This window comes from Clinocottus analis, unplaced genomic scaffold, assembly GCF_023055335.1.
Source record: "Clinocottus analis isolate CAN_PGR_092001 unplaced genomic scaffold, fCliAna1.0.p SCAF_33, whole genome shotgun sequence".
NCBI lineage: Eukaryota > Metazoa > Chordata > Actinopteri > Perciformes > Cottidae > Clinocottus > Clinocottus analis.
In genome coordinates this window covers 681,538-699,950 of record NW_027176076.1, presented here as the reverse complement: position 1 = coordinate 699,950, position 18,413 = coordinate 681,538, and the positions used below count along the sequence as shown (strand labels likewise).

The following is an 18,413-nucleotide window of genomic DNA, read 5'->3' as shown; positions in this document are numbered from 1 at the left end:
ATATTCAGAATGAAATGAAATGTACTATACAAATAAACCTGCCATGCCTGAAAAAAAAAATCAACAATGCAACTTTCAGCTTATCAAAGATGACAGCAGTCTACAGACAACATGATGGACATCACAACTATTTTAATCTATTTATATTTTCCTTTTTTGGAATGAGGGCCACCAGCGAAGGGCTCGGGTCCGGGTGGGTCCGTGTATGGTTGTATTTCGGTATTTCCGAATGAACGATAAAACAAACGAACAAAACGTACACGGACCGAACTACAACTCCCAAGACTCCGCATCCGCCGCCGGAAGTTCGTGTTGCACAAATTTGGCGCTGATCTATCCGGGTACTTTATTCACTGCTTCCTTTCGCGCCGGGTAACCGGAGAGCTGTGCGTCCATGTGCGCAGTGACTGGGAGCTGATAGACGTCTGAAATATACCAAATCCGAGCCGCAAACAGAGTTTTCGTGATGGATCCTGAGTCTTTGGTCGAGGCCCTTCGGGGGACGATGGACCCCAACCTACGGGAGGCCGCCGAGAGACAGCTGAACGAGGTACAGGTTGCTATTAGCAGCTAATGGTGATGGAGGTGGTGGCGCGGTCCTCGATCGGGCCTCGACTATTCATAACATCAAGATGGTGCGATCACGCAGACGGGGCTCCGCTGCTGCTGCTGCTGACGACACGGACCATGGGCGAGATACGAGGCCACACTACTTCATATTGTGCTCTAGCTCATGTCAAAAGTGTTGCGCCACTTGTATGAATTCAACAGTGATTGTATTCAATGACACTCACGTGCAAGTAACCAACGTTAGCTTCTTCTTGAGACAGCTGTGTCGCTAATGCTAACCAGCTAGCTCCGCTGAGGAGGTAATTATTAGCTCGCCACCCATAGTTTTAGTTTAGTTTTGGCTATTTTTGAAACTGACACGACACAGCAATACCATAGCAGGTGTTGTGAATGGGAAGTGAAGCGGCCTGAGATGCATGGTGTGTGCTAGTTATCGTATTTAACTACAGGATAGTTAGTCCTAGCCGTGCGGCTAAAGTCAGCGAGCTAGCCTAGCAGCTCGCCGAGGAGCCGCTACATCGCTGCTGCTCACGTGTCACTGTGACAAGCCAGGAGTGATGATGACATTATACAACAACGCAATAACCTGTTTGTGACCTAACTTGCCGTTGTCGCATGCCAGAGCCCATCTTTCTATGTAATCGGTTTCATAGCTGCTTCGTAAAAGCCATATAGTTATAGTTTTATGTGAGCGGAGCTCCACGTGAGCGGCTGTTAATCAAGTTAGCGGCTCGGTCGTCCGTGCAGCAACTGGACTGATTCAAAGTTGAGATGTTTCCCCACTTTTTTTTCACTTTCAGTTTTCAGTACGTGGCCAAGCACTAGACTTTAGATTGTTTATAACATTTGTTTTCGTCTGCAGACTTGTAACGTCACTCTGTATAAATCACCTCGGGGTCAGGTTCCGACGGCTGAGATTGAGACTAAATTTACTTTGACCGTAAAGTGAGGCGATGAGGTCTTATTGCACACATACTGCTAGTATAGTTAAGGAGAAAATAATTGTTTAAATGGTTTTCCACTAATTGTATATCAGTTGGTATAGACGTTTTGAATATAACAATGTAACGCCTTTTTATAAAAATGTTCCCCTAAAGATTTGTGTAGCTCACAGACTTTGTTTTTATCACCTGTATTGGTAATGGAAAATATGTGCATGGAGGTCAGATTTCTAGCAATGTTTTGAAGCCCAATTTTGTGAGTCTGTACAGTCAAATCACAGTACCGTGATATAAGCTCCACGTTTTTCTATATCTGTGAATCACTGACATTTATCACAAACTAAGGCCTATTTTATTATAACATATATTTTAGGTAATGATGATCCTGTCACCACACATGTGTTGTATTTTTTTTTCCTTCTGCTTCCTAAATGTTTATTTTTGGAGTTGCAGTTGTCTTGGGTTGGTTTTTACACCCACACATACATTGATAGTAGTGGCTCACTTGAATGGCATCGTTTGGAGAGTATTCTTACACAGCTGGCTGGGGTTGTGTACAGAACAAAAAGTCATGTCTACTGGAGGAGGATGGAGTAAATCTGTTGAAGTGCACATTTTTCTAAATACAGTGCTTTGCTTAGTCATAACTCCGACTTACTTTTTCTTGGAAAACGGCCAGATAAAAATTGAATAATGCTTGACAAGATGTTGAGATGCATCACATTATGTTTCAAAATATGGTGATAGACTTGAGCTGCATTGTCATCTCATTTGTCACCATGACATCTTCCCAGGATCCAACCAATTGCAGCTTTATTTCTGTGAGGATGTAATAACCCAGACTTATATGGGCTGTACATATTTAAGTCACTTAATGTATCAAATAAAAATATCTGCACTGCTCTGGACCACAGCATGTTAATGTGATATCTATTTTCATGAGAGTATTGATATGCCTGACACACCTGACATTTTTGAGGTGTGATTTGTGTTTTATTTTAAAACATAATGTAAAAATGCAACAAAGCACAAGATTAATCATCAATTTCAAAATATAAAGCAATAGTGATTGTGTGACACCTGTGAGCTAAACATAATGTGTACTGAACTTGCCATGTCTAAAATGCAACCTCCTGGCTTAATAACTCTAACTAGGAAACCTACTCCAAACTAAACATGATGGACAAGTAGATTCTTAATGTTGCTTCAGTGTCTTATGACCGGTTTACATTCTACTTTTCTCAAATCTGATTTTCAGGGTCACACCCAGGTAAACTTCGTTTCAACTCTGCTGCGTGTCACCATGTCTGATCAGCTGGATTTGCCTGTCAGGCAAGCAGGTGAGTTTCAACTTTGATTTGTGAAAACAGTTCTGCTGTCTGTGAAAGATGATCTAATATACAACTAGATGGAACATATAATCCCCTCTCCATATCTTATTCATATTAAATGTTTCTATGGGGAGTCTTAAGATTGAGGTCTTGATTGATTGGATTACTATTATTATTGTGCTACAATGTGGCATCACTGTTACCTCCTTGAGCAAGAGACTGTGACTTAAGATTGCACTTTAAAGTAATCACTCAAATATTGATTTATTCCCTGCTATCTGCTGGTATCTTAAGGAGCTGGACCAGCACATCTTTACAGTCACCTGATTTCACTCAAAGCTGATGGAGCTGGAGATTCAACACAAACCGATTAAGGTTACAGTGCTGCCAGGTGTTTCTTGTTAAACGCATCAAAACGAGATATTAAGACCGAGAAATAATTATTTGTGAAGAAGGGTGAATACTTCACCTTATCATCAATGCTCAGAACTATAAAGCATAGAAATTTTTGCGAAATACACTTGATATTCTCCACGATCCAAAGTTAAACAGGTCACCTGTATAATGATTTGCAAAAAGATAATTTAGCCATGTTACATGATTCCCACTTGTGTTTTTGTGTGGCTAAAGGGCCTCGCTGAAGAGCAGTGGACACGTGGAATTGGTTAAATATAACTTGTTTTGCTTCAGTCAAATGCTACTCTATGAGGAAGGCGTCATGAGAGGGAAAAATAAGTGTTTAAAGTGAAAATCGTTACCAAAGTTGTTGCAGAAAGTACATTTGAATTGTTGTGCCCACCTCAGGTTTTTCTAGCTGTACCAGCAAATCAAGCTGTTAATGAGCTCTGTGATGGTGCATTTAATTACTTTTAAATCTGTAGGACAAATGTCTTGACGGTGTTTAAAGCAGAATGGATGAGGTACAGCTTCTCAAATTGCACTGATGCTCTTGAAGCTTATGACAAATGTATAAAAACCCGAAACAGATGTGATTCAAACTGTTTTTTAATATAGGGCTCGTTCAAGTTAAGCCAGTTCTGCGCAGAATCGGTCACCGGAGATCGGCCCGCAATGCGTGCCGGTTATATTTGTGTCCGACTTGCTCCCAATCTGCTCTGACGTCACGCACTTGTGGTCAACGATACTCTTGCGAGAGCAAGGCGGCCGTTGATTTCAGAGCCAGGCGTTGCAGCAGCGCTCCACCGGCTCACTGGCCCAGTGCATGATGGGAAACACCTGGCTGTCACCACATCAGAGAGATGATTGGCTCTTAGATCTGACAGCAAACACCACGTGTTGTAGAAAATGCCTATTTTATGTGTAGTTGTAATACTTAACGCTCGATTGTTGACTGTTAGTCTCAGGTTTGATCTAAAAACACATGTTGTGTGGTTTATAATCGTATTTATACAACACGTATCAAAACCAGTAGTTATGTATTTCACAGGCAGACATAAACAGAACAAAGGATGCAGCTACACACACATTTTTACATGAATATACATTTTTAAACACGAGTAATTTCAAACGTGATCTGTAAACTACAAGGAGCCTAAAGACTGAAACTAACAGGAAGTCATTTTTCCTGTTGACTTCTTGTGTATACTTGGAATGCAGCTAAAAACTGTCCGTTTTTCTCTAGTCTGGAGTCCAGGCGAGGCGCAGCTCTAACGAACGAACTCAAAGTAATTTCAAGATCAATTGTTAAATATGATATCTCGAAAAAACAAGTGTTATCTCGATAAGGAGATAAATCATTACTTATCGTGAGAAATCAAAAGGTTTATTAATTAAAGTTTTATTTTCCAAAAATCTAAGTGACATTTCCCTCGTGCTATTTTCTTATTACTTTACAAGGGGTACAGGTAAAATATTTTGCACTGCTTGTTAATATAATCTTTTTAATCTTACATTTATTTTGTATGTCCCCTTGTTAGCACCTTATTTTAAAAACCAAAGTTAGTCCCACGGGTGTTCTTCTATTAACTTCACTAAGTCCGTTGCTAGCTGTTAACTTCTTAGACTGTGTATGGTTGTTATATACAACCTTTTTTTATATGCAGACTTCGTCGCAGTTTATGCTCGGCTACATCAAGCCAATTTAGGGCATTTACTATGTCTGTATTTGGGTGCACTACAACGTACGCGTCAGTTGATTCGACCGTGGAGATGCCGGTGACTGCTTGCCTGCAGTCATTATGAACGCTTGCATTGTACTCCTGATCTCTTAAGTAAGAAGAGGAAACAACCCTCTGTTTACTTATGACAACAAATTGATTTTATTGCGCTAGAAACATTTTAAAATACATGTTTGAATCATGTACATTTAGGGCTTCCCTTCAACCGTACATTGACTTAATTTTTTGTTTTACTCAATCAATAAACTTATTTGGATTGTTATGCATGTAGTTCATTTCTGGCTTAATGCTGGAAAGCAGACCAGCATGAAATAAAGGCTGTACTTGTTTGTGTGAAAACAGTCACTCTGCTTATTTTTATTTGATTGGCACTTACACATATTTTCATTGAATAAATTATCAAATGCATTCATCAAAGTGGTTTTATAACAGGCAGCACGGTTGACTTTGGGTTTAAGTTGTTTTTTAATCGGTATTGGCAGCATGTACAGTACATGATTTTATGAGTTCTCTGCTTCAGAGATCGTTGCTGCCAAATGTGGGTTTTTCTTTTAATTCCATTAATCTCAATTGTGTTTGTGATAGTGGAAATTACTTACTGCTTCTGGGATGGAGTTGCAATCTATTAAAGTTAACAAACACAAATAGTTCAGCTGTCAACCATATTAGGCTTTCAGCAGTTTCATTCACCGAGCAGTAGTTTTCTTCCTGTCCATAAAGTCCATTTATATGACCGATTCTTCGTGGCTTTGCCGTGTTGGGTGATAGTGTAGTTCGGTGGTCATAGGCAGAGGGTTTATGCTCTGTCAGCATTGATAGGCTGGATTATGATTGCCTCGCTAACAGTGTAGACATTTGTGTCAGCAGTCTGACGTCCGCTCTGCCAGCCCTCACTTTTCCACTCCCTCAGACACTTCCCCCTGCGAGCCACAGAACTCACAGCGGGGACCACATTGTTGATGTGAACGCTCACACCCATGTGCCACATTCAAAACTACTGAAATACAGATGGAAGAATTTACAGTCATGATGATGAGGTTGTGCCCTATTTATATATTTTTTAAATAACATAATGTACAACCTCACCTTATCTGCAGCTGCTTTATGTAGGACTATCAACCACTTAGTGTATACAGTAAATTTAGCTCCAGCCTTAAAAAAAAATGTGTGTAATGAATGTACTGCTGTTAAAGTGCTGATCCTTGCGGCCTTCTCTCTTTCTAGGTGTGATTTACCTTAAGAACATGATAACCCAACACTGGAGTGATGGTGATGGTTCAAGCACAGAGACTCCCGTCAATAACATCCCTGATGAGGACAGGCTGTTCATTCGAGACAACATAGTGGAGGCCATCATCCACTCCCCCGAGCGCATCAGGTAACCACACACCCTGCTGCTTAAGTAGAGTGAGAGGAACTCAGGAGATTTAGTTTTTCCAATCTGTGTTCCCTCCCAGTCTTTTCTACTTTGCATACAGTATTGTCGTTTCATTCAATCAAAATTTTTTCTTTTGAACTTGTCAGAGTCCAGTTGACGACATGTATCCACCACATGATCAAGCATGACTACCCTGGCAAGTGGACGACCATTGTGGACAAGATTGGCTTCTACCTTCAGTCAGACAACAGTGCAGGATGGCTGGGCATCTTACTCTGCCTTTACCAGCTCGTCAAGAACTATGAGTATGTCAGAGTTCCTAATTTTATATTGTATTAGAACATGTGACATAGGTTTAACATTGTGCTTGTGTGGCTGATGTAACCTGTGTGTTAAATAGATACAAGAAACCAGAAGAGCGTCAACCTCTGGTGGCTGCCATGCACATCTTCATGCCCATGCTGAAAGAACGCTTCATCCAGCTGATCCCTGACCCCTCCAGTGACTCTGTCCTCATACAAAAACAGATCTTCAAAATCCTCTATGCCCTCTTCCAGGTAATGTTATAGCTCACATCATCTTCTCTCAAGGGGGATTATTGAAGAATCAAGCCCTGTGTTTGTCTTTATCTTAATATTTGTCTTAAAAGGCCTTTCCACCATTTCGCTCAACCAGTAGACGCTCAGACAGCCTGTTCAAGACGGGAATGTTGAGTTATTTGTCCTCGCTTATTTTTTATGGAAAGTACGGAGGTGGAATGAGGCAGGGAAGGTTTTCTGTTGCCGAGCCGACTGCGAAGGTAGTCGCCGACCAAACGTCTTTGTGGAAATGGATGGCGAGCTCGGCACAATAGGTGTCAAGTTTTGATGTGGAGTTATTTGTTCACCCCAACCATTGGGGGATTTAAAAACAAAAACGTTAGCAGCACTTAGCAACTAACCCACAGCAAACCAGAATGACGATGAGGTCCTTCAGCGCAAAGGACAAAATCAACAGATACATAATGGGACCAGTGAAGTTGCAGTCACTGCCCGATGTGTATGTTGTTGGCGCTGTCATGGTAAACATTAGGCCTCTCTTGCTCCTAGCATGTGACCGTGCTATCTAAAATTGCACACCGGGCAGGCATTGCTTGTTTTAGTGTAAAAAGTCAAGTTAGTCAACATTTGCAGTATTGCGTAATCTTTTTTTTTTTTTTTTTCTTAAATCTGTGATGCCCCTTTTTTGGTGTGAACACATCTAGATAATGTGTCTATAAAGAGTTATCCTAAAAATCAAGATTTTTTTTTTGTGTTCATCTCCACAGTACAACCTCCCCCTGGAACTCATCAACAGGCAGAACCTGACAGAGTGGATGGAAATCCTGAAGACGGTCGTGGATAGAGATGTGCCCCCGGTTAGGCGGCAACATTAATTCCTACTGCACCAATATGGCCAATTACTCTTCACAAATATTTTTTTTCAAAAATGTAGACATTTCAGTGGGACCAAAACAGTTTGTTTTTGGTCTGTCCAGGAGACGATGCAGATAGATGAAGATGAGCGACCTGAGCTGCCATGGTGGAAGTGTAAGAAGTGGGCCCTTCACATCTTGGCTCGTTTGTTTGAGCGGTAAATATCCAATCTTTTTTTTTTTTTGGTAACATGTACAAACATGTTTGACATTAACGATTGCTTTATTAAACCATCTTTGCAGGTATGGAAGCCCAGGCAACACAACAAAAGAGTATGCAGAGTTTGCTGAACTTTTCCTCAAGGAATATGCAGTTCCTGCTCAACAGGTAAGAACTTCAGAAGATATAATGTAAACCGTAGCTCTCCAGTCAGACTGAACTGTGTCTTTTTGAAGTGCAACTCACAAGTGTGTAAGGAATGTCTTTGTACATATGTCTACTAGGTGCTGCTGAAAGTCTTATACCAGTACAAGGAAAAGCAATACGTGGCTCCCAGAGTACTCCAACAGACGCTCAACTACATCAACCAGGGCATTGCACATGCTCTGACGTGGAGAAACCTCAAACCACACATCCAGGTACAAATACAATTTGTCCTAATATCCCTAATATGACACATCTTGGTTGATAAATGTGCAGTAACAACATTGTAAAACCCAATTTATTTTGATGGACTGGTTGTCACCAGTGGAAGCATGAAGCTGAAGCACTGCCAATATGTACAGTTTCAGCCAACTGATGAAAGAAACTATCTGAGAAACTAATCACGCTTTGATGACTCTTTTGTGTTTTTCAGGGTATTATTCAGGATGTGATCTTCCCCCTCATGTGTTACACAGACAGCGATGAGGAACTGTGGCAGGAGGATCCGTACGAGTATATCCGCATGAAATTTGGTAAGCAGAGAGTTGATGCCTGCAAATCAAAATTATTATTGTGCATTCGGAATGGCTAACCCTTTATCCAATCCCCGCTGTCCCCCTTAGATGTATTTGAGGACTTTATCTCTCCAACAACAGCGGCCCAGACGCTCCTCTTTACTGCCTGCAACAAAAGGAAAGAGGTCAGTTGAAATTATTTGGTTGTTAATTTTGTCAAACTTTGATTTTTAATCTGTTAAAAAAAACTATCCATACAGTTAATCTTTATTGAAGCCTAATCTGGTGTGCTCTTGCTGTGTTTAGGTGCTCCAAAAGACGATGGGCTTCTGCTACCAGATTCTCACTGATCCCGCCTCTGACCCCAGGAAAAAGGATGGTGCCCTTCACATGATTGGCTCTTTGGCTGAAATCCTGCTGAAGGTAAATGCCTCTCAACCAAGCCCGCACGACCTCTTTAACTATACATTTTTTTTACACACGGTAAATACGACAATTGGTCACATTCAGAGCTAAACTGGTTTTGAAAATCTTAAACATTTTTTTTTCCATGACTTCTCTCATGAACATTTAGTTGGAAAATGCTCAATATGGAGTAAGATCATCCTGCAGAAGTTGGTTTAGCTATGGGCATTCAGAGATGGTGAAAGCTATTGTGTCACCATTTTGCATCAATTGTGTTTCATTTGGTACACTTTTGTGTGCATTATGACCTCATGATCATAAATGCTTGTGGTCAAACTCGGCTAATGCTACTCGTGGCTGTATATGGATGAGCTTGAGGTTTTTCATGTTTTTTATAACATTTGCTTACCTGTCGTATGTTGAATTATTTAAAAAGTTTGGGCTGTCTGCTTTAATGCGTCTTGGCCATGTTTGACGTGTTACCTCCCTTTTGTCTGTGTTGCATTAAACCACGTTTTACAGACGGGTCTATCGTGTCAGTGGGCTTTCCCTCACAGTTTGCACTGTATCCAAAGTATCTCCAGATTCCACTCCTGGCGTCCTTTTTTCTGCAAGCAGAGGACGGTCGGCAAGAGTTCCTGAACTTGAGGCCATGATAGAGATTGAAGCAGTTTTAAGAAAGCGCACTATTTTGAGAAAGTATCGATACTTAAAATATGCTAAATTGTATCGTTTTTAACGTATGGGTCTTGCTTTACCTTTTTTAGTATCGGTATACTTTGCAAGATTAGTGCCTGCAGAGTTGTGGCATATCAGACTATAAACCAAGAGTGGGTATTTTTAACAGTTCACAATTCTCTCTAATATCTATTTTATATTGCTGTGAAAATACCTCCCGAATATGAACCGCCTGTTTCTAGACCGTATCCAACAAGTTGTGTTAAAAAGGTTAAAACTGCAGGATACTTGATGTGTTTGACTGCCGTGTGAAACTCGACAGTTTGTATTTCTTTCTCTGTACAGAAAAAGATTTATAAGGACCAGATGGAGTTCATGCTGCAAAATCACGTCTTCGCCCTGTTCCGCAGTGAACTGGGCTACATGAGAGCCAGAGTAAGTGATTCTGCCCCACTAGGCAGACCTGAGCTTTAGCTTTACGGAATAAAGTAGCTTTCAATTAACACAAACTTGTTTTATTGTCTCAGTGCTTTTTTTCAACCTCTGTTTTCACACAGGCTTGCTGGGTGCTGCATTACTTCTGTGAGGTGAAGTTCAAAAGTGACCAGAACCTGCAGACTGCTCTTGAGCTGACCCGCCTTTGTCTAATCAATGACAACGAAATGCCAGTTAAGGTGGAGGCTGCTATTGCCCTGCAGGTTCTCATCAGCAACCAGGAGAAAGGTGAGCAAGTCATGCCGCTGGTGTTTAACTGACACCATTTGAAAAAATATTTTTTAGGTGAAGAATGTACGTTTGTAGTTCTCTCTGAGTGTCTGAATTTACTTTTGTGTCCTTTAGCCAAAGAATACATCACCCCCTTCATCCGGCCAGTGATGCAGGCACTCCTGCACATTGTCAGGGAAACGGAAAACGATGACCTCACCAACGTCATACAGAAAATGATTTGTGAATACAGTGAGGAGGTTACTCCAATTGCAGTGGAGATGACACAGCATTTGGTAAGTGCAATCAGTAAAGAGGCTACACTTTGAGGTCATTTCACATCCCATCAAAATGTATATATGTTTTTAAATCCACACCATCATGCAGTCAACCAAGATAATACCCACTGATTATGCCGAAAAGAAACAATTATCAGAGTTTTCTCCAACAATAATGTGCCTGACATTAATGCCAACTCAATTTTCAAGTTAAAGTACCAGGAATATAATTGCCTTGACAAATTGCCAGCTTTTGCTTGTCTTCTCTTCAGCCATCAGAAGTTTGCTAAAATCAGAAAGCTGCTTTTAACAGTTTTTGCCATGTGAATGCACTGATTGCTGTTGTTGACTGTTCCTCTCTCAGAAAGTGACTGTGGTGTGTTAAATATATGGTGATGTCACATGCTTATCCTAGCTTTTTAAGAGATAGCTAGGATCACATTTAGTAGGTTTGCCCTGTTTATTTTATTTTTAAAATGTGGGTTTAATGAATTAGTCGACTCACCTTTTGGTAAAATGTATGGACACATTTAGTCCAAAGACACAATCATAATAGTCTTTGTGTTTGCTCTTTGTCAGGCTATGACGTTCAACCAGGTGATTCAGACGGGCCCTGATGAGGAAGGAGGCGATGACAAGGCTGTGACGGCCATGGGCATCCTCAACACCATTGACACATTGCTAAGTGTGGTGGAGGATCACAAAGAGGTAAGCAGCATAGCCTACACACAGACACGCACACACTCACTTCCGGCTGTACACAATCTTGGTGAGACTTTCTCTGCTGAAGCAGCTCTGGTCTGCTGCAGCGTTCCTGTTGACACTTCAATTATCCACCAACTCCTGGGAACACGCTCTCTTCTCACTGTGCTGAAAATGACGCTGAGGCAGACGCTACATATAGTGCCACTATGTCCGCTAAAACAAAGGAGTGCTAGTGCTCAAAGTCAAGAAACCATTGGATTTGACCAAGCGTCACTTTACACTAAGGGTAATTCATTGTTTAATGGTTTAGGTTTCAGAAATGGTCAGTGTATGTCACTTCACTACAAATAATTTGAATCATTTTTGTTTGCCCAATTTACACTAGGTACATGAAACAACATTGATGGAGAAGAGGTGCTTGTCCTCATCGCTTCTAGTTGATTTGACTTCAAATGTAGTATATCTCATTAACAGAATCAGGCCTTTCAATCAACCCTTATACAATATTCAGTTTTATACAATGACATTACAAACATTTGGTTAAAATACACTTTAAAACAGTTTAAAGTGTACGTAGCATACTGTGTATGTATGCATCAACATTAGTTGTGAGTTCATTTCAAACTGGGAGGGTCTGTTTGTATGCGTGCCCTGCACTTTATCAGATGCTGAAATACAGCGAAGAAGATTGATGGACAGTATTAACAAAGCCAGATCTTATATGTTGGCAGATGCTATGTGTTTATTTATTAATTTGTTTTAATGTTATTTTTGTAGTAATTTATCAGATGTGATTATTTTACTTTTTGTAGCTGTTTTATTTTCAAAAAAAGGGTCCTCATCTCATTATGCACTAATAGGAAAGTACAATACAAGTTAATGATGTCAGCAAGTTCGAGCAACACTTTTGTTGTCTTGGTCTCCTTTCCCGTCGCTGTTTTAATTGTTTTACTCAAGCGTGATGGTTGCTCTGTGTTGATTCTCCATTTCAGCATTTGTAGTATAAGGAACATGCTGTTGAGATAAAGCTACGGGTATCAAGTTGGAATATAGTTTCGTCTTTTCTCTACGGAGTTTTGTGGAATAAATCCTCACTTCCTTTGACCCTCATGCTGTTTCAGATCACCCAGCAGCTAGAGGGCATCTGTCTGCAGGTGATCGGTACGGTCCTGCAGCAGCATGTACTAGGTAAGCAGGTCCTTCCTGTGTTTCCACATTCCACCAGCATGTTGTACCAAAGCTATGTCTACCTGCCTTAGAGGCAATCTATTCATAAACATACTATATTTACTTCCAGTGACTCACTTGTCTTGACTGTTTTCTTTTCCCAGAGTTCTACGAGGAGATCTTGTCCTTGGCTCACAGCCTGACCTGCCAGCAGGTGTCAGCACAGATGTGGCAGCTCCTTCCACTGGTGTATGAAGTCTTCCAGCAAGATGGATTTGACTACTTCACAGGTATGTTAGTCCAAGAACCAGATTTGAAATTGTGAAAGAAAAAGGATCATTGGTACCAGATCCATACTCTGTAAATGTTCCATAGTATTGTTTTGCTGTAATCTCAGCTAAAAGAAAATAAATGTTTCCTTTTTAGATATGATGCCGCTTCTTCACAACTATGTCACTGTTGACACAGATACGCTCTTATCTGACACCAAATACCTGGAGATCATCTATAGCATGTGCAAGAAGGTAAAATGATGCATTGGGCGACGCTTTATGTAAACGGACTGTGTTTTTAAGCTAATTATTTGAGATGATTGGTGTGTATGAGAATTAAATGAATCTCATATTTCACGCAGGTCCTGACAGGTGATCCTGGTGAGGACCCAGAGTGCCATGCAGCTAAGCTACTGGAGGTGATCATTCTGCAGTGCAAAGGTCGAGGCATTGATCAGGTCAGGATCTTATCAAATTCACACCTCAAACTAGATGGCTGAAAAGATAAAACTATAAAGACAAATTATTGTAGAAACTTCTGACATTAAAACCCTCAAGTCTAATATTTGTGACAATAATAGTCTTAATAGCAAGTTTTTCTTTATTGGAGCAAAACGGTCTGTTGTTGCAGGTTGTGCCGTTGTTTGTGGCTGCTGCATTGGAGCGTTTAACGCGAGAGGTGAAGACCAGTGAGCTGAGGACTATGTGCCTGCAGGTGGCTATTGCCGCACTTTACTACAGCCCTCCTCTCCTTCTCAACACTCTGGAGAACCTACGCTTTCCAAACAACACTGAGCCGATCACTAACCACTTCATAACTCAGTGGCTCAAAGATGTCGACTGCTTCCTTGGGTAAGAGTTTTATGAGTATTTCAACACTGCAAATAAGCATAAGAGTACACCCTGTGCAGTTTCTACTAATGTTGCACGGTATACCCATACTAAAAAAGTACCGCGCTACCCGTACGTTTAAAAACGACATGATTTTGCATATTTGAAGTATCGGTACTTTCTTAAAGTAGCGCTTCCTTAAAACTGCTCCGCTCTCTCGCTCATGCTGCATGCAGAGAGTGCATGGAGACGCAGCTCAGGGGGGCGGGGCTTAAGGCTCCAGCAGAGCAGAGCAGCAGCGCTCACAGCAGTGACCGGGGGAGACATGGCCTGAGCTGAGGAGTTCTTGCCGACCGTCCTCTGCTTGTAGAAAAAAAAGACGCCAGGAGTGTAATCTGGAGATACTTTGGATACAGTGCAGACTGTGAGGAAAAGCCCACTGACACCGATAGACCCGTCTGTTAAACGTGCTTTAAAGCAATACAGACAAAGGAAGGTCACACGTCAAACATGGCCAAGCACCTTTTAAAGCAGACATCCCAAACTTTTTAAGGGTTTAACGAACGACAGGTAAGCAATTGTAATTATAAACATGAAAAACCCCAAGCTCACCCATATACAGCCACGAGTAGCATTAGCCTAGTTTGACTACAAGCATTTATGATCATGAGGTCAGAATGCACACAAAAGTGTCCCAAATGAAACACAATTGATGCAAACTGGTGACATGCTGCTGGAGCCTGAGGGTGGATCTTGAGCTAATTAGTTCAAGATTATTAATAAGTGCATTTTTCAATAAAGGGGAGAAATTACCCATTAATTATGTGTCAATCTTAAAAGTACCCATATGATAGCTGGTCAAAATGGGAACCATACAGATGTTTTATTTATTACTATTATAGACCAGTATCGTATTTATGGTGTAGTATCGAATTTAGTATCGTAAGTATCGGTATTGTGATATTAATGGCAGGTATCGTATCGAAGTCATAATTTTGGTATCGTGACAACCCTAGTTTCTACAACAGTTCCTAAATATTTTTTTTCCATTCATCTTTTGATGAAGACAAATGCTGATATCTAAGGCTCTTTTGTTCAGTCAGCGAGTGACAGAAACTTATCATAAATGCCACTCAGATTTTGTTTCACTTGCTCTCCTCAGCCTTCATGACAGGAAGATGTGCATTCTTGGAATTTGTGCTCTCATTGACCTCGAGCAAAGGCCTCAGGCTGTCAACCAGGTGGCCATCCAGCTTCTTCCAGCAGCCATCCTTCTGTTCAATGGCCTCAAGAGGGCGTATGCCTGTCGAGCTGAGCATGAGAATGACGAGGATGATGATGATGAAGATGGGGAAGACGAGGACGACAACGGTAGAGCATTTGTGTTGATGTATTCCATGTTGTATTGGTATTACTCTGCAAGGTGAGTTAAGTGTATTAAGGTGTTCCCTTATCTCTGACTGAAAGTAGCTGAGCTGGGCAGTGATGAGGATGACATTGATGAAGAAGGCCAGGAATACCTGGAGATGCTGGCGAAGCAGGCGGGAGAGGACGGAGACGACGAAGACTGGGAGGAGGATGATGCTGAGGAGACGGCCCTTGAGGGCTACACTACAGCTGTAGATGATGAAGACAACCTAGTGGACGAGTATCAGATCTTCAAAGCCATACTACAGAGTAAGACAGCTCTCTTGCAAATAAGATTCAAATGGTTCAATAAGTATCAATCACTAATCTCACTTTACTGTGCTGCAGATATCCAGAGCCGTGACCCAGCATGGTACCAGGCAATAACACAGTCCCTTGACGAGGATCAGGGCAAACACCTTCAGGACATTGGCACACTTGCAGACCAGAGACGGGCAGCACATGGTGAGCGCCTGCTGAGACTGCAATCCAAATTTCCACTTAAACTCTGATGCGGCATTTCAGTCTGACAATAAAGCAAATTTATTTTTTACTTGCTATTTCCTGCTCCTTTTTTTCTTCCTTGATTTCTGTTTTTTCTTTTCATTCAAAATGTTCTTATAAATGCAATTTCATCGAACCATTTACCTGGAGTAAAAGAACTATAGTAATTGCAGCCTTTATCCAACTACACTATACAGTGCAGCATGTTGCAATCGGCCACCGTTGTGCCTTTTTATGGGCACTAAGATATGAATTCTGGGGGATACAAAAAGAATCTAAAGAAAAATGATTAATGTTTGTTGAAATTAAAATGCCAATACACTGTGGATTGTCCTGCCTGCATGGCTTTTGTCAACGCTTGTGGCCTAGGGTTTAGAGGCTGTCAATGAACCGCAGTGTCCAGTGTTTGAGTCTGTTGTTCCCAATCTCTCTCTCATTCCTGTTATCTGTCTGTTGACGAATAATAAAGTCATAAAATGTCCCAAAACGCGTTGGATCACATTGTGTGGCATGTAGTCTTGTCTCTGTTCCTGTGTTCTGTGGACAGCGATGTAGGGTGAAATATTTAAAAAGCCTTATCCATCTGACAAAATGTTGTCTGTCTTGGACTATCTGACCGTAACAATGGCCAACCTTTTGGGTAATGGTCTAGCACCAGCTGTGTATATGAGCAGTAAACAAGACTTCCCGTCAGGAAAACGGCTTTCTTTTCCTCACATTTGTGATTTTTAAGCACTGTTGCTTGTTATCTTATTGCAGAATCCAAGATGATCGAGAAACACGGCGGGTACAAGTTCACAGCGCCAGTGGTGCCATCTACTTTCAACTTTGGAGGCACTGCTCCAGGAATGAATTGAGTCATCCGTTCTACTTTTTATTACTCTGTGACTGATTGTAGTGAAGTGAAAAAAAGCTTGTGTTGTTCCCTTAAGTAGTGGTTCCAGAACTGGTTCTTCTCAGTCATTCTTCAATCTATCAAATGGCAAATAGCACCAGAAGATGTGGGAAAGCAACTAAAATGCAACCAATGGCTGGGGAAAACAAACCAAGAACTTGAGCACGATGCAAGAGAAGAAGCTCTGAACAACGTTGTCTTCTGGAGCCCAGTGTGGTGGAGATACCATGACGGCAACTCTTATGTTTTTTTTCCCACTTAAACAAATTTGGGGGATTAACAGTTAGAAATTGATGATGGGACTAAACATTTCATTATCACTGTTGTGGCCAAATGGCCGTAATAAGATTATACCTCTGGTAGTGGTGATATCTACATTATTTTCTGCATAAACAAATGCTCATGTTTATGTACATACAAGCCAAGGTTATTGATTTTTCAAGTAGCCTTGAAAAACAACCAGAGGCATTTTTAAGGTGTTAACAGCTGTATTCATATGTAGCATATTGGATACTTCATAGCACTATGTGATGCCTGATCTCTGTAAATTAATGACTAGCACTTTCATATTGTTCAGGTCTCCTAGCCTTCTGTATCAGACTGCAAATTTTTTAATTGAAGACTATTTAAAAATGATTAACAGCTGTAACTTTGTTACTTTGCAAGCGACTTCTGTAATGGCTGGTTGTCAAGCATCTGGTTACAGAGTGGATCAGTGAGCAACTCGGAAACTATTGATTTCAGGAAAAAAAAAAAGAGAATGCTCTTGGTGTTCAGTTTGGCTACAGGACATGTTTGTGAGCACTGAAAGTACAATTGAATACATCATTGAAGCATGTACAATTGGACTTATCGTGAAGGTCTCAAGCTTTTGGTTGGTGTATGGATGACCCATCTATATATTCAACAACATATTAAAAAAAAAAAAAAAAGCTATGGGATTCCATGACCTCAAGTGTTTCCTTATCCAGGTTTATGTATTTTCCTACTTTAGATGTTTTGGTACGCCACAGAGCAGCTCGGAAGCAAACCTATAATCAAAGAATAATTTTGACAGCTGATTGTAACATTTCCTTTGTGTCAGAAGAGTGGCCCACAGAGTTGTCCAACATTGGTAGAAAGACATAACTGGCACTGGACACAGATGATACAACATTGCTGCAATTTAGAACCGTTTTCCAAAGGTCTTTCTCTTCTCTTCGAGAAGACACTTTTAACATTTTTGTATGATAAGCACACATGTAAACAATGGCAGAATACCATTTACTTGCTTTGGGCGCTGGGATTATGCTCCACTATGACAATAACCACTGTCATAATGCCTGAAAGAAGATATTTATTCACTAAACGTGGGTCCCGGATGAGTAAAAGTATAGTTTTGACTTTTGTTCTTATTGCCTGTATTTCTCAAACACTTGTGTTGATTAGTTTCACACTTGGCTATTCTCATATTGTAAAATAGAAAAACGCATTGCGTATAGAATTGGAGGAACACTGGTTAATAGAGACCTCCTCCCTGTTGAATTTTGCTCTGGGGCCCACAAGAGTTATGAGTTTAATCTGACTATACACTTCTGAAACACCTGACTTGTCAATTAAAGGTCAAATGTGTATTTTGGTTTGCCTCGAAATTAATTTACGAGAATAATTATGTTAGTAACTTAAGCTGTGAGGAAAAATGGAGCTTACTAAATGTCGTCCGACATTTAAAATACGTGAAACGGGAGAAGCAGCAATTACAGGTCAGTCACTACTTTCTGTGATTTGCAATGCACTGAGTTCCAGTCCGAGCGCGTGTAGTACGCAGAGGCGCCTTTTGTCTGCTGGGGGCGCTGCGGCGAATGATGCCGGGTGTTGTGTTGTGACGCGGAGGTTA

The 18,413-nt window shown here is 40.9% G+C and overlaps 1 protein-coding gene across 3 annotated transcripts; it reads left to right on the top strand.

The window, feature by feature from the left end:
- The first annotated feature begins 349 nt into the window (after positions 1-349).
- On the top strand, positions 350-18,112 carry ipo7 (importin 7). Of its 3 annotated transcripts, none has more exons than XM_068596022.1 (25): positions 351-550; positions 2,770-2,851; positions 6,205-6,358; positions 6,505-6,663; positions 6,759-6,915; positions 7,665-7,754; positions 7,875-7,969; positions 8,055-8,139; positions 8,256-8,390; positions 8,609-8,708; positions 8,799-8,875; positions 8,997-9,113; positions 10,119-10,208; positions 10,331-10,496; positions 10,614-10,774; positions 11,336-11,464; positions 12,583-12,649; positions 12,793-12,918; positions 13,055-13,152; positions 13,263-13,358; positions 13,532-13,752; positions 14,894-15,102; positions 15,199-15,408; positions 15,487-15,603; positions 16,402-18,112. In XM_068596022.1, exons 1-25 carry the CDS (start codon positions 467-469, stop codon positions 16,497-16,499), a joined length of 3,123 nt encoding a protein of 1,040 aa, XP_068452123.1. In that variant the 5' UTR covers positions 351-466; the 3' UTR covers positions 16,500-18,112. The 3 variants fall into 3 exon arrangements, with proteins under 3 accessions (XP_068452125.1, XP_068452123.1, XP_068452124.1); XM_068596023.1 differs by having other exon boundaries at positions 15,202-15,408; positions 16,402-18,111; XM_068596024.1 differs by lacking the exon at positions 16,402-18,112 and having other exon boundaries at positions 350-550; positions 15,487-15,691.
- The last annotated feature ends 301 nt before the right edge of the window (positions 18,113-18,413 follow it).